The 23,252-nt window shown below is 37.5% G+C and overlaps 1 protein-coding gene across 4 annotated transcripts in view; it reads left to right on the top strand.

Moving 5' to 3' along the window:
- MAP3K7 (mitogen-activated protein kinase kinase kinase 7) overlaps nt 1-13,602 on the top strand; it is a 46,611-nt gene extending 33,009 nt beyond the window's left edge. For all 4 annotated transcript variants that reach the window (XM_027634227.1, XM_027634226.1, XM_027634225.1 and 1 more), the window contains 4 exons: nt 4,930-5,038; nt 7,798-7,859; nt 8,406-8,521; nt 10,558-13,602. In XM_027634227.1, coding sequence (XP_027490028.1) covers nt 4,930-5,038; nt 7,798-7,859; nt 8,406-8,521; nt 10,558-10,738 — 468 coding nt within the window. In that variant the 3' untranslated portion in view covers nt 10,739-13,602. The remainder of the gene's footprint in view (nt 1-4,929; nt 5,039-7,797; nt 7,860-8,405; nt 8,522-10,557) is intronic.
- Nucleotides 13,603-23,252: the final 9,650 nt, after the last annotated feature.

Raw genomic sequence — 23,252 nt, 5'->3', positions numbered from 1 at the left:
TTAGTTTAATTTCAATTTTAAATGAGAGAAGTACAGCTAATTCTTCATTCAGATGTGTTTATTTTAATTGCTTCAGTAATTCACAGGGCCTATTTGGTCCTTAGTGTGAATGGGCAATTTTGAGATCCCTACTATTAATTAGATGTGGGATACTGAAGCTTAGCATATTCATCAGGTTAATCAGGTTTGCATACTAAACAACCAACTGCAATAATCTAAAATAGGTAGTAATTCTTGGGGTGTGTAGTTATCAGGGAGATGAACATTTGATCCTTAATTCGGTGGAGTATTATAGCCACAGAAACCTCATCAATCCTATAGGTATTAGTAGAACTTACTATGTGCATCTATCAAAAAATAACAGATGAGTCTTAAATACATTTTAATATCTTCAGAGAAGACAGGTTTATCAGAAAGGAAAGAAATGAATCTGCAAAATTGAGGAAAGAAATATATTAGCCTATTCAGTTAATTGTAGAACTAAAATTAGGTAAGACTTGGGGGGGGAAATTAAGTGACAGTACATCGGTTACACCAAATTGTGCTGATTGTATGGATATATTTAATTAGAGCTTTTTTTATTTAGAAGTTTTCATTCCGTTCATTTTAATGAATGGTTAGTATTTAAAAATATAGAATTTCAGCATTTGCTTCATATCTTAATAACTTATAACAGTCTTTCTTTGAAAGTTGTTCTGCTGCTTGCATGGATGTTCAAGCTAAATTGTCCTTGTTACCAGGAGGATACACATTTTTTTTTTTTTATGTTTACTTCACCAATTTTATATGTGGGTCTGTAGAACTACCAGAATCACATTTTACTTTCTTGCTTCTGATAGTGTACATATTGGAAATATGCCGTTATCTGTTTCTATCTTGCAGTTTTTGGAAACATTATGGTAAATCTGGAAAACATAATATTTTAACAGGCAGGAAAAATACACTTTCAAAGATATTTTTGCGTTGTCCATATAAATAAATAGTGAATTTTTATCCCCTTTTTGGTGTGAGAATGGATTGAAAAATCCACTGAAGCTAATGCTAACTTTTGATGTACATAGGTTTGTATATTAAAAAAAAAGAATGGAAAATGAAGGAAGTAATATGCCTAAAGACTTAAGATTATTCTCTATGTATTTCTATAGCTCTGGACCTCAGTGCCTTGAATTTTAATTAACAATCTTGAACTGCTATCAGTATAGAAATCTACTAATCAAAGCTGAAGAAACATCTGACTCTAGCGTAGCTCTGGTCAGTTCATCCTATCTTCCCACATGCACCGTACCATATATAGGGTATCCTTTCTAATGTGAAAATCCCCTTCCCCCTCCCTCCTTTCATTGCAAACATCCTTCTTCCCCGCGTTGCATTCTCCTTTGCACCCACCCTGCGGCACGGCCTTCTTCACCAAGCAGCCATGGCACTGCGTGCCTCTGCTCCCGCACCCAGGCTGTGTATGTCCCTATCCCACTCAGAACTGAAGGATTGACACGGCGCCTCTTTTCTGGTTTTTAATTGTTTGACTGATACACTAAAGCTGATCAGAAATCTTTTTATTGAACGTATTTTTCCTGAAAATTGGTGCTGTGTTAATAGCAAATGATTCTGTTATAACTACTGGGTTTTAATCAGGAAGGTTTTCTTAAGGTTTTTCTCTTAAGGTGAAGGAAAACACCAGGCTTGATATTAATAAATATACTGAACTTTGGGTGCTTACCTGAACACGCAGACCAAGACTCTTGTCTTCCTTTTTAACTGCTTGCCTGTTTTAATTCAACCACATTTTGTGTTTTATGATTGTATGGATATTTTATTTCTGTGTACTCTTCTAAGAATTTTTTATGTGGTTTGTATGGCTGCTGATTACTATATATATATGTTGTTGAGACACTTAAGACACTTTCTGGTATTGCTGCTACTGGTGTTCTCAATAGCAGATAGTAATAGAGCTTTGCAGGTGGTTTTACTAATCAGCATCAACAGTTTAGGTAGGAAAATATGCTAAGTCAAAGGTTTTCTATCATCGGATCAGCTGTTGGAGTGATTTGGTGGTGAGAATATATGTTTAAGTCTGAATTTGCACGAGTTTCTCTAGTACTTGGTGACCTTAGACTGGTTGTTATTCCAAGTGACAGGAGTGGCACTGACACAACTGTCTCTGTAAAGTCAAATGCTACATTTTTGTTTCTTTCCATCCATATGTTGTGATGCTTTATTCATTTTTCCACATAAATTTTTTTTTCCACTGATTTGTTTTTTGTGCCTTTCTGTTTCCCTGTACATGCATTTTAAACCCTTATATTGTGTCATCTGTCCAGCACTACTGCTCTTGCCTAAACACCTTTGTAACGCGGAAACACATGTGCAGACTCTGAACTGCACATTAATACTTTTGCAGCCATTAATACTTTTGGAGACTTGAAGGAACACAGCAAACTGGTATTTACACTGCGTAGAGTCTTAACAGAACTGAAGTTTTATACAGATACTGAGAAACACATCTGGCATAATCATGCAACAACTGATCAGATACCTAGTAAGGTATCCGTCTCCTTCCCTGTGTACTGTGTATTGATTTGGTTGCTTTGATACATCATCTTTCACAGAATATCTGTCTGATCGGAGTATCAACAGTACCTACTACCTTTTTTAAACATTGTTTTGTTTTGTTTTGTTTTGGGGTTGTTGGTTTTTGAGGGAGGGGAGGTGTTGTAGCAGTTGCCTTCATAATTCTTACAGTTTACTCTGAAGTGTAAAAAAATATATTAAAGAAAACCATGTACTGTGTTGAACAGTTGAGAAGCAAGGTCAGAATGTACATGCCCACATGCATGCAAGCTAAGTGGGATAATTTGGGGGATCTGATATTGTGCAGATGACTCATTATCTCTGTGAGATTGTGAAATTTGTCACAGATGTGCATTTGTTTTTTTTTCTCTCATGCTGAGATAAAATTCACAGATGAGGCCATGAGGAGACAGGGCTAATAATGATTTCTTTAAATTGTGTTGCCCACTTAAATTAAACTGGGTCATGGGATGTTATTCCTCAGAGCACTTGAGCTTTTCCAGGCTGCAAGTCTTTGAGAGTGGAAGCTAAAAGCTAGGAGTGCCATGTGAGTTTGACTGCCTGGAAGAGAAGATTTGAGAATAACCTGCTTACAAGTCTGTTAGGCATACTGAGATACCTGGAGGAAGAAAGGATGAAAGGATACTGGTGAAGGGGTAGCAGAAACTGATTGCTAAAGTACAGGCACTGGTTTACCGGTCAGAGGGGCTGATGTCCAGGAGGCTTAAAGCATCTCACTCAACACGCACTCAAACACTGCAGTTTAACTGGTGTTCAGTTTTGGGAACTTCCCTTTGGCTTTGTAGTAGTTTTTAGATGTGCCTCCTATAGGAATCCTTCATTTTTACCTCTAGTTATTTCATCTAAATAATGTTGTGAAGGAAATTTTTTGTTGTTGTTGATGGACCAAAACAAGTTGAGAAGTTACTGTAACTAGAGTAGTTCTCAAGTGCCCTTTGCTATCAACTGTAGATACTCAGCAAATCTCTTTTTGCTTAGAGAATTTGCATACTGTTAAAAGTGATCTGTCTTCTGATCTTTCACATCAGCAGGGTATGTTTGTCATTCGTGTCTGAGGATGCTGACAGTAAGCTCAGCAACTTAAATCTTGCTTAATATCAACTAAGACACCAACACAAAAGCTTTTTCAAAATGTCTGATGCCATGATCTTGAAATATCCATCAGATTATTTCTAGAGTAGTTTATTGCTCTGTGTCTGGCCATTAACTTAAAACACTAAATGCTTAATAAACATTACAAAAGAAACACTATGCAATCAAAATAATGGATCTTTCAGTGTGTAGAATCTCGTTACTCTGGATTGTTACTTGATTGAAATCCTGGCTTTTAAAACTTAAATTAAGGTAGGATATTTGGAAATCATAAAGAATCATAAAGAAATATGGTTTCCAGGAAATGTATATTTGAATGCTTCTTTTGAAAAATGGAGACATTTAATCATTTCATGATAAATACACCATCTTGAAAGTAGTTGTATTTTAGTTGCATCTTTTTACTTCATTCTTTTCTGCAAAACTCATTGGGGCTTATAGTCTTAAGTCCTTTACTGTTTTAATTTTATATCAGTGAGGGGGTATGTGAAATACAAGCATACATATTGTAAATAATTATTCTGAAAAAGAAGCTCAGTAGAATAATGAAATTTGTATTGTGCTTCTGTGCTTCGGTAAACAAAAGGATTGGAGGAGTCAAACGGTATATAAAAGAACATCCTAGAGAATTTTGATTTAATTCTTATTTTGCTTCATGAGGGATAATGTACTCATTTTCTGATTGTTTTATTTCAATTGATTGATCCTTTTTGATTAAACACTTATTTCGTGTTTTCTGGAGATGAATCACATAACCTCTGAGTTAACAAAAGAACCATAAGAAAACTGTAGATTAATACACCGCAGTCTAGTGCAGTTACTAAGCTATGTTCCTTTAGCTGAATGTAGTTTCATTCGTTGATTAAGCATTGGAAACAAACTATTTCTTCCTTATGTTATGGAGTTGCTAGATTTCACTGAATGGTGGCGTGAAAATTCCTAGACATGTTGTCACGCTTTTCTGTAAAGATCTTGAACACATTGTTCAGCATTGCATTTATTATGCTGAGTAGCAAAATTGTATCAATTTATTTTACACAGTACAGGTGAAGTACAAATGGGGATGAAATTATCCCTGCACTGCATGTAAAGTTGATCAAACTGTCAGGACAGCTTTCAGGGTAAAAGCCTGGGGGGGAGGGTATTTTGGAGGTTTATAGGTTCAGATTTCTTCCATTTTTTTTTTTTTAATGAACTTTTCAAAAATCTTCTGTTAACTTGTCATTTTGTTTTGTTTTGTCATTTCAGGAGAGTAGAAACAGCAGTAGATCATCTAGTCCTAGTGTGAGAATGATCACTACCTCGGGACCAACCTCTGAAAAGCCAGCTCGTAATCCATGGACACCTGATGATGCAGGTAATCCTTTTTTCCTTACTTAAATTTTTGCCTGTAAAAAATATGAAATATTTATTTGGTTGTGGTTACTTAGACAATAAAAGTAAGCAATGAAAGTCAAGGTCCATTTTAGTACTGCTTAAATTAAATCATTACATTACTGACTTGTTTTTCATGTAGGCTTTGAGAACACTTTTTTATAGATTATATTGAGTTACATAAACTTGTTAGTATTTTGCTTGTAAGAAAGTACTGTACATATGCAGTGGTACTAATATTTAATGAAGATCTTGTTAGTACCAGTTTTTTACTATAGTGTGGTTTTGGAAAATTAGAGGAATAGACATCTTGTTACATTTTAGTCTTGTGCATTCATATTATGAATGTACATTTAAAACTTTTGTTGCTCTGACATCTGGAGTGAAATGCTGTGTAGGTGAGTATCAGGAATAGGTTAATTCTGTTTATCATCTCTGTTGTAATTTGCTTATGCAGAATGTACATGTGTACACAAAATTACTGTTTTTAAATGAACTAATGTGTCTGCAGAAATGTTGTAAATACTTCTACTGTAGCATCACTGTTCTTTTGTTATGAAATAGGATTAAGAATGAACATAACTGAGTAGTTGAATTCAATTTTAAAAGTCATAATGCATTCCATAATGAAGAGAACCAGTACTGGACTGCATGAAAACAATGGATCCCACAAATTCCTTTTTAGAATATAAATGAAAATTACAGTTTTGTTACCAAACTGTACATATTGAATCTTAAACTTAGACTCAAGCTGGTACTTCACAATATGTCAAATTCTGAAATCTTTTTCTTGTGATCCATTTCATCTGGCTGATCAGTCACTTTTATTCTTTTCCTCTAACCAAGTGCAAAATGGAATCTCACATGTGGACTAACTCTTGCATAGGCATATGTATATATACATACAGTTGTGTGTATATATGCACACTTGTATTTCAACAAATATAAGGTGATTATGTAAGACTTGTACTTTGGGCTTTTTCCCCCTGCTTTAGTGGGAGGAGGACATCATACCCTTGCATTTAGCTTCTGTGTTTTCTTCTTTCTGTCCATTGTTACTTTGCCTGATCACATTCTGTGCCCTATCACTCATAATTTCCCAAAGCCCTTGCCCGTTGCTACAGCCCACCCTGTGCCTTCTTGTACAGCATGGATCCTGAGGTTCTTTGGGCAGTGAGCACTTATGGGAATTGCTGCCTCACATTAACCCAGTCAGTAGTTCATTGGGAACTGAAAGCTGCTAATCCTATGCCAGTGCAAGGACAGTTTGTGCCAAATCTTTGTTCTTAAATGCAGCACACACTAGAACTAAAAGTCAGGTCTGTTTTCTGGCCCTCAGAAATCCCTCACCTTATACTCAGGTAAATACCGAATGTGCCATATGTATATTTTCTTGTTAGGTTTGTGCAGTCCATGAACAAATAATTGTTTGAGTTTCAAAAGAGAGAAATAATTTTGGTTTTCTCTAAACAGGGTACATTTTTAATTTAAGGAGGCAAAATGATAAAACAAGGATACAGCTGAATCTGGTCAGTCACAGGAAAAGTTGCAGTTCTGTGACACTGTTGAAATGCTCAAAAATGTCATCTGAAGTATTTTGCATGTATTGATGTATTTGAAGCATTGCAGTGGTTTTAGCAGTATCCATTTACAGCAACAGTCTAATGTAGGGAAGGACTTTTTATATTTATCGCATTTAAGATACTGTAGTGATTAAGTCTCTGGTTTTAGGGTTGTTTTCTTTTCCTTTTTTTGTTTTTGCCACCTTCCAGTTTCCTTACAAGCATACACTTAACCACTTTTTCTCCATTCCCACCCTCTTATTTCTGTTTCCTTTTGAAGCTGCTCTTGGAGATAGCATAGTCTTTGAGGGCAACACCTTAGTTTCTCTACCACGACTACTCTGTGGCAGGTGCTTTTGGGGTATGGGTAAGCAGCCCCTTTTTTTTCCCACCTACCCTCCTCCATATAATCCTCTAGTAGCAATAATGCGGCTGTAAAATCAGTAGTTTCTCCATGTGTCTTCACTCTATGTCTCTTAAAGCTTAACAGTAACCTTGTGATCCCCAGATTGTGGGCTACTAAAAGATAGGATCTGTAAGAATTCAGAAACATGTGAAATCTGGAATGAAAGCACTAGAGAAATCTGGAGTAACTGCAGCATAAGAAGAGAGCAGCCCAGCCCAGGAGACAGTTTGGGTTCCATGCTACCCACAGAGTATCTCTACAGAACAGAGAAGATGCCCTAGAGCATGTTGTGAGGAAGAAACTTAGAGACCTCACTGGGAGCAGGATTCAAAACTGAGCAGGAGGTTGTGCTTATTTTATTTTGGCAGAGGTGATTTGCACAGCTTCTAATTTTAAAGTGATTAGATGCATGGGCTGGCTGGCTGATCCTTCATAAACAAGAATGAAATGGCAATTTTTTTATAAACAGAAATGATTGCAAACTGTACAAAAATAGTATTTTTAAAATCTGTATGCTGTTACATGGCTTCTAGAAATGTAGGTTGATAACCATAATCTTTATTTCTTCTTGGTATGGTAGACCATACTTTTGAATTTTTAACTGTCAGAAAAACAAAATGATTCATCTGCCTTGGGATTGAATTGCTGCTATTTCCATCTGCCTGTCCACATTCAGATTGTGTTTTGTGAAATTATTTAGAATTCTTGTTTTTGTCCTATAAGAATAGAATTAACTCTTGAAAATACATTAAAATATTCTTGGTATTGTTACAGAGACCAATGGGTCAGATAACTCCATCCCAATGGCATATCTTACGTTAGATCATCAGTTACAGGTAAAAAATAGACACTTTATTAGGTTCTTAAGCTTGCATTTCATTCTAACATGTGACTTTTGGGCTGCAAAATATAGTGCCACATATTTACCTGGGTTTATATTCTCTCTAATTTTTGACCAAGGCTAAAATAAATATATTATGTAATCTGAGATTGGTTGACTCAGATTTGATCAAGCTATTAAAAACAAGCTCTGGGAAACATGATTCCTAAAACCAAATGTAAGCTGAGTTTGACTGTCAAAATAAGACATTATTTGCTTGAGTATTACTGAGTTAAATTGTTGTATACACTTTATTTGTTGTATATGGGATCAAACACTACTTGGATTTTTGTAACAGGTGTCAGATTAAAAACCACAGATTTGAGGTTTGAGTCGTCTTTGACATTGGTGCTGTAATGTTTTCCAGGGCATGGTTTAACACTTATTTTTAAAAGCTTACCAGTTTTTAAAAGATGTTATAAATACACTGCAGAGACATTCTAACACACTATTTACTAAGATATCAGTTCATTAGTCTTTAACATGTCTGATTTATTTTCAGCCTCTAGCACCGTGCCCAAACTCCAAAGAGTCTATGGCTGTGTTTGAACAGCACTGCAAAATGGCACAAGAATATATGAAAGTTCAGACAGAAATTGCGTTGCTGTTGCAGAGGAAGTAAGTAAAATGTGGTTTACTTTTTATGTTCTTAGGTGTGGGGTTTTTTACACGAAGTCTATTCTCTGTGACTGTTGTGTCTGGCTTTATGAAGTAACATTTCATAGAGCATAATTATTTTCCGGCCTTAATCTCAGAAATACTGAGCTGCTCAGTACAGGTGAGACAGAGCAGATAGTTGAAAGTTTTGATAAATGTCAAGACACTTCTTCTGGACAAGTCCTAGATAAGTGTGTGGCACATCTGTATTTGTAACAAAACAGTAATGTTTGTTTGTATCATATCCAATGAAAGATCTGGACTGTTAAAGAACCTTGGAATTTTATTTGCAACGCTGTCCATTAACATGTTTTCAGTTGTAATTTGTAGATAATCAGTTAATGGATTGTAGAATTTTGAGTAATATGTCAGTGTTACTCATTTTGCAGTTAGTTTTTATCTTTATCTGACTTTTGTTAAGCATTGCATTTACAACAGTATTATCAACACACATCTTATGTTTTTCTGCCAGGGGTTTAGGACCTAATACTTTGACCTTTTTATGTACCTTCTCCTTGTGCACCAGAAACAAACTCTTTCCTCTTACATTGTGTACATGTATAAGTGAAGCAACTGCATGTATTTTTGTATTAGGGTGAAAATTATTGCTGATTCAGAACTTGAGTTCACAATAAGTTCTGTTGTGCTCTACTTACCCTTTCTGTTTCATGATGCTGGGGAGCAGTTCTGAGAGGTCATCTATCCTCCCATGCCAGACCAAGTTATCAGCTTGTTACCCATCAGTGTCTGAGCCGCTGCAGGCAGGCAGTTGTTAACAGGGGGCTTGCCTTGGAGTTTATGGATTAGTTAATGAGAAAAATGTGTTGTGTAAACCTTTTGTACATTAGAAATAGCATACAGAATGGGGGGGAAATATTATTGTAAGTTTGAACTCCTATCGTGTATTCACCTTTGGCTTAGTATCCTGAGAACAATTTGATTTTTTCACATGCAACTAGAATTTTTAGACTTGATGAGGAGATACTGAAGCTAGAGTGAATATCTTAATTTTGATTTTATTTGTGTTATTTCTAAGGGTCAATAACTTATATAAAAATGTGTTTCTGTTTCAAAACTCTTAATTCTCTGCTTTTAGATTCCTACTAGGGTTTTTTGTAGTAATTTTGTATTGACATTTCTTCCAAACTGTTTTTTCTTAGTCAGAATGTAGTTTTCCATGGGTGTTAAAACAAAAAATAGTGTTGTGATGGATGAATTTACTGCTGGTTAAGGTAGTTATTAGTTCAGCCCTCAAAGGATTATTAAACTTTCTTCAACAGTAATTACAAACCATATGGCAACAATTAATTAACATGAACTTTCTCCTTTACTATTTTGTTGCAAAAATATTGCTGGCAGCTTGCCTTCTTGTTGCCTTGTAAACAAATAGTAAAACAAACTGCTACATCAATTTTGCAGGATAAATTATAGCAAGTTTATCAGCGTGTTTGCTCTTCTAAAATTGCTGCTAAAAAAGTGTACATTTATGGTGTAAATTATGTGAAATGCCAGTTACAAAAATATTTCCCTTGATTCTGCTTTTCCACTCCTTTCATAAGTTCAAGTACAAATAGAAAATAGCACTTCACTAAAAAGTTATGAAAAATTGCTGCAATTTTGTATTTTAAGTTGTCTTTAGATATTTTAAATGTGCATATACGCAAAATTAGAGTTGAATATATATATATGAAATTTCATGTGGCTCCTTAGACGTTTTGCTGTGACCTTTAGAACTATGTCTGAAAGACATTATCTAAAGGACAATTTTAGAGATTGAAGCTGTGTCTTGCAGCTAGTTTAAAGTTTAAATGTGGACTTGATTTGGAAGAGAAATTTCCCCCACACTACATTAAAGAATAAGACTTTTTTTGCGCAAAATATCACCAGCTATGAGTTCAGATTGATGATCAGTTACTGATTTGAAATATTTGAAACCATCTACACAGAAATAGAAATAGATTATAAATGACAGTTACTTTTTTTTATTATTATTTTAGACAAGAACTAATAGCAGAACTGGACCAGGATGAAAAAGACCAGCAAAACACATCCCGTCTGGTACAAGAACATAAAAAGCTGTTAGATGAAAACAAAAGTCTCTCAACATACTATCAGCAATGCAAAAAACAATTAGAGGTAATCAGAAATCAGCAACAGAAACGACCAGGCACATCATGATTTCCTGGGACCTTTCAAATGAAAAATATGCACAGAAAAGACTGATTATTTTTTTTTAATTGTTATTATTATCCCTTATTATGACAGCTCATGAGTGTTAGCTTCTTGGTGTGATCTGTACTTGTCTGCTGCACTTAACATCATTTAATTTTCTTTTTCCTATGGTGGACATCCAGTTCAACAGGTTAATCAAATAAGGTGAGAAAACAATGACTTGAATTAACCAACAGCCCTCAATTTAAAGCAAGAAGAGTGGCTGCTTGCATGCTCCTTGTGTGAAGGCTAGCCTAACAAGTGTTAAGGAGGCTGCTAAATTTTAAAACCTTATTTTTAGTTTTTGGTGTTACCTCGATAAGAGCAAAAAAAACCCAAAACTTTCCTGTTTAAGAATGGTTTTGTTCCAGTGTCTCATCTCATACTATTATTATGATGATTGTTTTCAAGACTTAAACAGGCTCCAGGCTGCAGAGGTGATCTTGGCTGACCACAGTAATTCATGATGCATTAGTGATGCCTTTTACCTGTAGACATAGTGTATTTTTTCCACATGCAAAATGGTAGGCAAACTGATGCCAGCATCCTTGGTTCAGTGCTTGATAGCCCTGCATTTTGACTAATATGTTTCTTGTAATCTTGCTTTCATAAAATATTTGAAGTAAAAGACTGTATTTTGTTTACTTTCTTGGGGTGAATGACATGCAGTTTCGCTTAATTACCGGGCAAAAGTTATGAAGGTGATTCATTGGACAGAGTTGGTCCCTTGTGTAAAGAGGAAGAATCAAAAATGTGTGAAAGCGTGTTTTAAACCTTTAAAGCTTTTGTCCCTGTAGCATCTTTGGATGGAAATTCAGAAGAAAATTATTACAAAACTTGAAATACTTGCTCCTTTTATGTTTTTGCTCCCCTATTGATTTTTTTTGTTGTTGTTTTTCTTACAACTTATTTGCTGAAAAGCATTTACCATAAATGTAAATAAGTTTGTTTTAGAAAGGGAGAGAAAGGTTTGGGGAAATGAATTTATTTTAAATAGCAAATTATGAAATGGAGTTGAGTGTGCAAATAGCGGAAGCTATTAAGAACATGAGGGAAATGGCTTAGATCTCCATCAGGAATCTCAGTTATTCTACTCATTTGAACACAGTTCAGAGGAAGTCCATTACAGAATGCCTGCTGCCTTTGTGACTGAAGAGTTGCATTTAATGAACTCAAGCAGAATATGTAATGCTCAGTGTTGTTATTCACCATTATTACATGGGAGAAAATAACTGCTTGTTTTACACTGCAGATTAATTACTTGGATTATGAATTAACTGGTACAAAAATGAGGCACTTCTAAATATAATGATAAGTTATTCCTTGCATAAGTTCTTGAGGTACCCAGTTGTGAACAGGGTTTTAATAACACTCCTTTGTAAAGAAAAGTAGAAAATTGAAGTTTAGCTGTGGAGCCCTCCAACTACAAGAAAGGTAATCTGAAATTTTACTTACACTTATTTCAAATAAATGGTTATTTATAAGAGCCCATGAGCAGAACTTGGAAAAACCTCAAGGGTAAAAACTTCACAGTATTTTCTCTTTTCTTTCCTGCCTACTTGATAAAAACCATTAGTACTGTTGTGCTTATCTGTGAACAGCAAAGATGATGAACAATGTACTAAACAGTCATCCTGTCTTGAAAATAAATCTGTTGTTGGCAAACCTTTGGGAGTTAGAAACCCTTCCCTCATTTTATTTAAATAAAGGAAGGGTTATCATTTCCAAAACCTTAGCAGATAATTTGATTAGTTAGCTGAAACTGATATTGGGATCAACTTAAGGGCACACATATTTATAGCAAAATGTAATTGGGAGAGAAAATAACTGTAGTATTAGGAATAGCACAAGTTATCCAGAGCATTGCTGTTCGCATACATCTGTCCATCTACCAAAATGGAGACACTCGATGATCAGTAGCTTACTTAACATATGCTGAAGCAGTAAGTAGAACAGCATAAATACTGATGCTCAGCTTCAGGTACGTGGTTGATAATTACCTACACAAAATCATTTAGTAGGACAGTTTTTACATTTCAGCGTCATAAAACCGATACACTTAGGGTAAATCAGTTTTGTATGTGAAAAGTCACTTTATGGCAAGGTTTGAGTAATGGTACATAATACAAAAGTCTGTTCTGGCAGTCACTTATGACTTTTCAGGGTTTACATTATAAAGGGTCTCAGATTATAAAATAAGTGCTGTGCTACCGTGCACTGTTGGCTCCATTCAATAGTTAGGTTATATTGCTCTTGTAATTTTCAGAGGGAATTTGGAGTTTGACCTTTTGCCTTCCAATTATCCCTTTCTTAATTCCACCAAAAATGAAAAAAATATTTGCCCGACTTTCTCACTGAAGATTTCCATGTGGCAAAATTTGTGTATCATAACAAAAAAACTTATAAGGGTAGAACATAGTGGTTTGGGCTAAGAGGAGTTTAACAGCTTAATTTTCAGTGACCTTTATTGTTTTCATAAGGCTCTTGTTTTAAAGTTGTTTACAAATGTACTTGTATTTTTCTGTTAAAGTATCTGGACTGTTCAGGAACTTTTTTCATGTACTTCTGTCCAGTTAAAGCTGTTCCTCTAATAATAGAGGTGAAACATCTAGTTTTGGCTGGGCATTGCCTTCTCAGAAAAGGTAACAGGCTCTGCTTTTTGTTGCAGTATGTGTTCTGTAAGATATTGTGTAATGGAAAGTATGCTTCTGTACACTATGCAGTTCTTCCAAAATGCTTTTTTAGGCTTTTTGGTTTGTTATTTTTTCTGATGAGGAGTTGAAGATTGTAATTCAAAACTTGTACATAAAATGGTGAATGATTTCATATGATTCAGGAATGAGCAGTGTGGCTTTCTGCTACAGGGTTTTATTCCTTTGTCAGGAATTAATTAGTAAAAGCTGAGAGCCTTCCACAAATATGTAGTGATGCCCCAACACTTGCTGGGGCATCCGTAGTCTCTGATGGAATCCCACACTGGGTGGAAGATGATCATTGTGCAGTTGTTCCCACTGCTGAAAAACATTCTTCTGCTATGAGCTCGTCTCTTCCTGTGTGCAGAAGTAGGGTGTAGGATGAATAGTCCTACTTGTAAGTGAGTATCAAGATATTTTAAGAATGCCACATCTTCCTTATGGATGTTCTGCAGAGAGATACGGTCTCATCTTCCGTTCTTCAGACAAATTCGATTCCCTGGAACTTCTTTATTTTGTTCATAATGGATTTTATGTACCTCTCTCTGTGCCACAGAGAGAGACAATCCCCTTAGCTGTTTCACTGTCTGTGAAGAACGCAGAATTGTTCTTCAGATCTGTTCTGAGGTGTTTTGAACAACTCAACTGTTTAGGTGCCCTGCTTGTAACCTGCAGGGAAGGTTTGAAAGGGTAAGGGGAAAAAAAAAGGTGTGGCATACTCAAGCCCTCAGAATACAGATATCCCTGGTGAACTGGTTGAAGAGGAGGATGTTATGGAAGTAAAACCTGTGTACATGTATATGCACACATAAACACAGTTATGTACTTGCACGTTCATACCTACCTGAAAGGAGGTTGTATCCAGGTGAAGGTTGTCTTCTTCTCCCAGGCAGGATGAAAGGACATAGTCATGAGCTGCCCCAGGAGAGGTTTAGGTTGGACATGAGGAGGGATTTCTTCACAGAAGGGGTGATTAGAGATTGTAATGGGCTGCCCAGGGATGTGGTGGAGTCACCATCCCTAGATGTGTTTGAGGAAAGAGTGGCTGTGGCACTCGGTGCCATGGTCTAGTTGATGTGGTAGTGCTTGGTCATAGGTTGGACTCGATCTCAGAGGTCTTTTCCAAACTAATTGATTCTGTGATTCTATGTAAGTGTAGAGAGATACACATATTGAATCAGAATTGATAGTTTTCTTTTTCTTTCCGAAATCAGACCTTTCTGTAGTTAACTTTCGTTTACTTTAATAATGTCACTAGGTGGGTTATGCTCTACACCTGTGAAGATCAAGTTCTTCTGTAGAGGCAGATAAATACAGTTCTGTGTATCTGAGAGTGCATCAGTTATTTTCTATGCCCCTATAGCAGTTTTCTGCTTCTTGCAGGGACAGTTCAGATCTTCCACTGAACTTGGAGAGATTTGCTACAAATGTTTTGACCTTGAACCTACATCATGACTCTGGTCACAGAGGGGTACTTAATGAAAGAGCAAAACTGAATTTAGACCAAATAGTTTAAATTTTTAATTATTTATAAAATACTGTCTTAAAATACTAAGACCACTGCTAATTCTAGGGCTTTAACTTAAACAAGTGTTCATGAAAAAATGGGTTTTATTCATAATTGTGTGCTTTACACTAAGTAGCTAAAAATCTGAGATACCCCAAGGGATACAAGAGGCTTGTGTTTGCATAATTACACATGATTTGTTGATACTTGCCTTCTAACTTGGATAAAGGCAGCCCACCAACTCCTACACATGGGAACTGTTGCCTTTTAAGGGTGGGCGAAGAGGAGCAGATCATAGAATCATTGAGGATGGAAAACATCTCCACAATCATGAGTCCAACCTTTGACTGAACACCACCCTGTCAACTAAACCATAGCACCAAGTGCCATGTCCAGTCATTTCTTGAATGCCTCCAGGCATAGGGATTCCACCACTACCCCAGGCAGCCTGTTCCAATGCTTAACCATCCTCTGAGTGAAGAAATTCCACCTGAGATCATTGCATTATAAGAAGTTTAAAGCATATTCAGCTTTGTGTGAAGCAAGGGGTAGCAGGTGGAAGCACCCCCACCTCCTCTGTGTGAGACCACAGCTCCTTGCCAAGGCTGGGGGAGAGGCAGGGGATAATGCAGCCCCAGCAGTGTGCAGACTGCATGTGCAAGTTTTGGCTTCTCTTGGACCTGTTTCTGTCCTTAAGCAGTGAGTGGTCCCTGTATCAACATGAATCAGAGGGTTATGATTAGTGACACCTGGTCTAGTTGGAGGCTGTCATTAGCCCTGTCTCCCAAGGGTTGATACTGTGTCCAGTTTTAACTTACTCATCAGTGACTTGGATGAACGTTCACATGTGGACTGGTGGAAATGTAAAGGTCTTCCCTTTTCCTGACCATGCTTTTTCATCCCAGTGATATTGAATGGGAGAGGCTATAGGGCAACTGCACATAGCCTGCTATCCTCTCATATTTAGGCAAAGGACTAAGGAGTGACTTGGATTCCTATAACCTGTGGGCTCAACATATGGGATGGGACAAAATCTTAGTTTATAGCAGAAAATTAGAAAAAAAATCCTAGTTGTAGGCAGATTGAAGATCATATGATCTTATATGATCTCTGCCCAGAGGGTGGTGAGACACTGGAGCAGATTGCCCGGAAGAGTTGTGCATGCCCCATCTCTAGGAGTGTTCAAGACCAAGTTGGATGGAGCTCTGAGTAACCTGCTCTTAGAACTAGATGATCTTTAAGGTCCCTTCCAACCTGAACCATTCTCTGTTGAGGTGGATATGCCTAAGAACTCTGTTTAGTTCTGTTTCTCTCCTTTTTCATGAGGAGTAGCAATGTGGACTTCACATGTTGGGGCCTCTTTGAGTGATGTGCAAAGCCACCATGACTGTCCTCATAGCTCCTGCAGTGTGAAAAGGGAGGTGACCAAAAATGTGCTTAAGAAAAGGAGAGCCCTTTATGTGGCTTTGCTGGTGTCTGTACAGTAGGTGTTTAAGACTTCTGAGACTCCTTTCCAAAAACAGGCAAAGTTACGATGATTAGACTGTAAGAGGAAATAAATCATCCTATCATCCAGGAATATCCATATTTGTGAAACCAGTGCTGTGGAAGTATTCCTGTGAGCATCTTTGTTCTCCAAGGTCCCAGAGGAGCCTGCCTGTGCCTGTCACTGGAGGACTTCTCAAGCAGATGTCTCCAAAAAGTTAAACCTGGTATGTGCAAATCAGATTCTTATTAAAGTTTCTTACATCATCGTTGTCATCATCATTAGCAATGTGGGTAGGGCATAGCCAGGAATTGTTCATGAGGTAGGAGGTGAAGCTAATTTAGCTTGTCCTCTGAGGGCTGCCTGGGGTCCGCGAGGCTGCCAAGCCCAAACTGCTTCTGTCAGTAAAGTGCTCAGATACGACCTCAGAGACGGTGCAAGGAGCCATTTTGGTCAGTGCAGCTGTGCTTTGCCTCAGAGCACGCTGCTGTGGCTGAGTGTGAGCAGGGCTGATGGTGAGAGCCGGGCTGCTGCTTTCCATTAAGGACCTTTAACCACCACTCTGGGTGTCCTTGAGTGGTGGCAGACACCAAAGCTGCAGTGAAGTGTGAGATTTAGGGTGATAATTTTATGCTCATTAAAAACCCTAGGTCCCAAGACATTGGCTTCTTGCACCACAAGACAGCATTTGTCGTAATTACTTATCCCCCCTCCCCTGACGAAAACATATTAGAATCAATGGAAAGGTAATATATAAATTAATATTTAAGAAATATGAGGCCTAGAACACTTGTTTAAACAAAAGAGCTGTCCATACTGGCAGTGTAATATATTATCTATAGTAGCCCTCTGTCAGCCAGTGCTGCTAGGTCCCAAGAGCCCTGTTTGCTTGCAGGATGAATGAGCTGAATGTTTTTAAAAGCGCTTAAAAGAAGTTTAAAAATGCTGACTGATTATGTTCTGGTTCAGTGTCCCTCCTGTTGTGTAATGGACAAGTATGTAGTAGCTCTAAAATGTGTCTTAAATACAGAAGCATTCAGCCGAGGCATTTATTCATCTGTATTCAAGCAACCACAGCAGCACACTACATTGTGAAGTTTCTGCAAGATCATCACAACAGATTTCTCAAATCTCAATGCTATTGACTCCATCATCTGTGTTCCAACCTGAGCACGTCAAAAGAAGAAAAGTGGCTGCCTCCTCAAGCCAGTCAAAAATTTAATACAACATCAGTGTTATTGCAGTCAGTTGCATAAAATATTGCTGTACAATACAGCAATGAATTGCAGGGAATGCTGTTCCCTTATTATCTTGGCATAAATTCAGATACCTTAAGAATCAGATGATGAACACTAAGCACTTTGAGCCCTCCTGAAAATTTATGATTCAGTGGCTGGTATTTACTTGGACTAATGTTCCCCATGGTGTTAGATCTTATGGCTGTTGTGTGAGTGTTGATAACACACTGATGCCAGCTCCCCTTTCTTTCAGGCACAGCAAAGTTCAAAAATTTTCAACTTGACTTTAAGTAAGCTGTGACTCTGGGGATCTTTTTTGTTTTACTCTGAAGAAATGGGGGAAAGAAAACTACACTTTATTTACAAGAGCTGAGTGTGCTTGTCAGGGTTCGAAAGCCTACGTGATTGTATCAGAGCTGCAGTGAATGGAAGATATTCCTGTTGCTGTAAGATTGAAGATACACAGCCTCCTCCATAACAAGAATCAGGGTTGTAGAGAGAAGGTGCTGTCTCTACTCATGTGCCAACCATTTTCTCAGAGCTCAGCCTTGGAGCAGGTAGCTGGAGGGGTCATAGAAGTATTCACAAAGACACTTTATCCCACTTGCTTCTCAGACAAGGGAGAGATGTGTTCCTCCACGGTAATTCAAGCCCTGAGCCTAATTCATGGTCATGAAGTGAATGATGTAGAACATAAATCTCTCTGCCTTGCAAGTCAGACTACACAAGTGGATATGGGAGAGAGAACTCTCAGATGTCATTAACATTTGTGAATACCACAAGAACTTCCCATTTGTCAACATCTGCCAGTGAGAAAAATCAGAGAGTATACCTACACTCATTCTGACCTTCTGTTGTTTTTCTACTGCTGAACTTACTTTGAACCTTAACATAATTTAATAGCCAAATGCATAATTAACCAGCACTTTTCACAGCACAAATGCATAGCGTAACTTGCCCTGTTATTTGGACATCTAATGGCTGATGTTTGATGTGTAATAGCCAGTTTTATCTAATTACCCCTAGAATTAGTGTTATCAAGAGCAGCACAGGCCATGTGTACCCTTGATGTGTCTGCCGGCAGGCTGCAGGAGGACCTGTGACACAAGGAGAAGTCTCATAGTCACCACAACTCTTCACCTCAAAGAGCAGCAGAGATATTAACTCATGGCAGTGATTTTGTAAGGGTGATGTCTACAATCTAGGCTAAAGTCGCTAATTCGCTGTTTGCCACTCAACAGACAAATTAATGGTGTGAGTCATTGTCAACTCCTACTAAATAAACCAGTGAACAACAGATGAAAGGCTCTGTATCCAAGTTGTTTTCATTAATTGCACTGTGGGACATGGGTAGATTTAATTTCAAGGACAGGAATATTAACCTCAATTCCTTTTCCTTAATTGAGTGTGGAGAAACAAGAAGCGTAAGCAAGGGAAGCAGAGAACAAGGATATGGGTCATTAGCACTGTCATCTGGTCTCACAGGCAGCAGCGCCCTGTAAAAAATGTCATTGCAGCAACCAAGAGGCAACAGCTTGTTTGGCAATGTGCAGAGCATAAGTAAAAAGAATTCACAGTGATTGAATTTTCACCAGCATTTAGATGCACAAGTCTCAGCACAGGCTTACAACAATAAACCAGTAACTGGAGCCCATCTTGCATCATAGGGTAAAAGCATCAGCAAAATACTGCAGAACCATCTCCTTGGGTGATGCTGGCCCCATGGGAAGCTTGTAAGGGAAAAAGATATGGCCATTAGGCCTAGTTTTATTACTGATATATAACACTTACAGAGCGGTTCTCACCTGAAGGCTTCAAATAACTTTCCAAAACACATGTTTACGGGAAAATAGAGTCCCAAGGGAGCACAGGTGACCTGTCATTCCAATAATGTGGGCTCCAGTGATTCTGTCCCTGGTTAATTATTAGTTAAGCAGTACAATGCAGAAGAGGTTTCCTGGATGGCTAGATCCAGGAAGCACCCTTTTAATTAGCAAGGATTGGGTCCTTTTTTTAATTATTTTTAACTGCTGTTTGCAGCTAAGTTGATGAAACTGATGCAAATGGAAATAAACCAATTACAAACCAGGTCAGCTGTTGTGAAAGTAGGATAGCAAAGAATGAATAGGTACGTCTTTTGGATATGCATAGCAGGGTGATGAAATTACATCTTAATATGAGAGAATGTGTCTCCTACATATATAAAAAGCCTTAATAAATGAATATGAATTTCAGGCTTCCTACAAACTAACTGACTGTGCTTAATCTTGTTCAGGATCATAACTGTTAATGACATAAAAAAACCTAAGAGACAACTTTCAGGTAATGCTCTAAAGAACTTTATAGTTCAAGGAGAGAATAAAATATTTTAAACAAAACACATTGTTACTTGTTAAAAATTCTGCAAAATCATTTAAAAATTATGATATAATTTTTTTATTGATGTAAGAGGTTAACAGAGATCTATTTATGTTATACACTTCATGATCCTTGGTTGGTACAAGTGGCTGTGCTTAATTACATTTAAATGCTGTGCAGTTAGGAAAGAATGTGCCTAAAGCAGTATCTCCACATGCAGTGCTCTTAAGAAGAAAGAATTTCTCGCCAAACTGAAATTCTTTCTTCTCTGCTAGTTAGAACACAGGAAATGTAAGATCATCTTCCTTTTATGAATCTAGGAGTGATTGCAAAGCTGTAAATAAAAATGCATTACTTTCTGATAACGCCAGTGAGAGAGCAAAAAAAATTTAAATAAATGCATGCTTCACTTATATCTGCAGGAAACCTTTAGGACTCTGCAAAATAGCAAACTGTGCAAGTCTCTTGACTTAGCTCAGTTACTCTTGGCTCCCTGGAGGCCCATCATTTTGAAAGAACTGTGGCCTACTTGGCTTGAAAAACCAGGACAAACTCTATTTATTTCAGAAAAAAAAAATTAATGCCAGAGTTTCTTGCAATGGTCCAGAAAACAGCTGAATTCAGGAGGGTACAGTCAGAACCCAGCACACTAGAGAATGGTACTGTGCTGTGTTTACTCTCACTGTACCATTGCTGTGTTAGTGAAGATCTGATTTGTCATCTCTTGCTGGGAGAGTCGTCTTTTTTAGTCTTGCAGAAATTTCTATACGTGCTTAGCTTGGTGTGCTGTTACCCCCCTTGGGACTCCTGCTGAGCTCTGGCCAGGGAGCCAGCTAAGGCCAATGCCTGTCCTGGAGCGTGCCCACAATGTGCACCACCGACACCCTAAATTATGATTGAAATGACCAGTCAATTTTTCAATGATCAATGTCTTCTTCATGCCCAGCTCAGGTTTCTTTTTCCCATATTCTTCATTGCTGAAGTTTAGCCGAATACAGAGGACTTACGCAGTCATCCTCTACTTATAATCTCCTTTGTAGGACTGGATATGTGCACACATGGGTTTTAAACTACCTAATTATTGACCTTATTTGTCAATATATAGAAATAAATATATGATAGACGCACATTAGCCTCTAAATTCAAGCAAAGTGAAAAAGAAAAATGTGCTATTCCTTTTGCCATTGAGCACACTAGTAGACAAAAGCAATGTTTTTTCACTATGTAAGTGGTCATAAGTACAAGTAGTTTTTCTGCAAGATTTCTCAGTGTCAGCTTTACAGTAGCCAAGACATAGCATTTACGCTGGATCTGCAAGAAACAGCAATAAATTTGGAAAAATTAATTAAACAATACTGAGACTGCCAAGCAGCGTCTAAATTACATCATGCTATAGCCTGGGTTTCCTGAAGGTGACAGACTTCTGCTGAAGGAGGGCTGAGCAGCAGGAGAAAACTTTTTTTTTTATGAGCTATACTGCTCAGAGGCCTTCAAACCTCAATGGCTCTGCTCTGTAACTGGATGAGACCCTGAATAATGACCCAGCAACAGAAAAATGGTGCCAAATAACCCTCATAATCTCTTTTGTGCAAGGCAATTTTTTCCTTGCATTAACATGTCAGAGCACTGAGGACTTCATACCTACTGAGACTTTGTCTTGCAATTTTCCACAGAGCAGTGAATTTTGTATTACTAAAAGCTGTGATTATGCAAAAATATGGTCTTTTTTTTTTTTCTGTTACCCAAAGAGGAATATCGCTGCTTTTGAAGAAGCGGCTTTGCTCTGCAGAGAGAACCCAGCAGGCCTGGTAACTTAAAAATTTGATTGCCAATGAGCAAGTCTTCAGTTGTGTGTACATTTCATTTCAACACAGTGGCCTGGTAACCTTCATGAGCTAATTGAAATGCACTAAGTAGTCAGCTGGTGGTGCTGAAACCTGCTTTACAGCTTGGAAATGGGAATTGCAGTGGTTTCCTCCTTATGGTCCAGAATTGTTGTGAAGGGACATCACATGGAGCCTATTCAATACACAAAGCTTCTCTAATGGGTGCAAAATGGTTTTGGTTTTTTTTGTGTCTGAAATCAGACACTGTTAGTAGTGTAAAAGCAAAGCAAATACACTCGAGTAGAGGCTGGACTTTGCAGCTACTACAAAGAGCCTACTTAAAATTTAGGCTGACCTTGATTGCAGCTGGGCAGGCTTGGATTCAAGAAAAGGAGTTGGATTATAGCAGTTAAGAAGTAATCTCAGAAGTTTCTGAAATTGATCTTTATTTATTGTAATAAACACCTTGGGCGTTACTTTTGCTTTAGAATTTTCTGCATTAAAATAAAAATAAAACCAAACAAACAAACAAACAAACAAAACCCCCAAACCAAAACAAACAAACAAAAAAACCACCACAGCACAGTGCCTGGGTCATCCAGATTAGTTAATAGAGTAGCCTTTGAAAGGGCCAAAGGATGCTTGCAGTATTTACAGCAGCCACCAAAGAGCAGAAGAACAAGAGCAGGGCACTCATGCTCCATCATAAGCCCTACAGTAAGCCTCATACCCATAGTGGAATCTAACCTTTAACCCTGAGAGAGTTCAAAAAATGCTTGCTGGAGTCCGACTCCTGTTTCAGCAGTGAGCAGGGTGCTTTGGAAGGCAGAATTGTAGCATTTGCACCACTCTCATCCTACTACCTGGCATAAAAGACACAGATGAATTACCAGGAGATGAGGTATCTCTGCATTTAAGTGTATGATCCCTCTGACTTTTTGCAGCAGTGCAACCTTGCTAAACTTACCAGTGATTTACCTGAGTGTGACAGAGAGAGAAATGAGGTATGTTTTTACATTTCCTTCTGCCAAACGAGCGCATAGTCTCACAGTCATCTATGGAAACTGGAAGGGTGGAAAAGTGAATTTTCCTTTTCTCATTGCAATTTTAAGAAAGTATATGGAAACTATTTTGGTGGAACAGCAATCTGTATCTTATTTAAAATTAAAATCGTCTATTGAATAAATTTCCACTTACTCTAGCAGAGCTCTGGTGATTTACATCAGTTAAGAGTCAGCTCATCATTTCCTTTAAAGCTCCATATATCGTTCTGTGGTTATGAGCACTCTACAGAGCATTTAAGCTGCATTTTTAAAGAGAAGAAACACTCAACAAGCTTTCTCTTGCAAATACAAGTTTGAAGTGATATGTCA

The sequence above is a fragment of the Corapipo altera genome, unplaced genomic scaffold (genome assembly GCF_003945725.1).
Source record: "Corapipo altera isolate COAL_440 unplaced genomic scaffold, ASM394572v1 2b, whole genome shotgun sequence".
Classification (NCBI taxonomy): domain Eukaryota; kingdom Metazoa; phylum Chordata; class Aves; order Passeriformes; family Pipridae; genus Corapipo; species Corapipo altera.
Note: the sequence above shows the minus strand (reverse complement) of the source record. Positions and strands in the feature narration are given on the sequence as shown.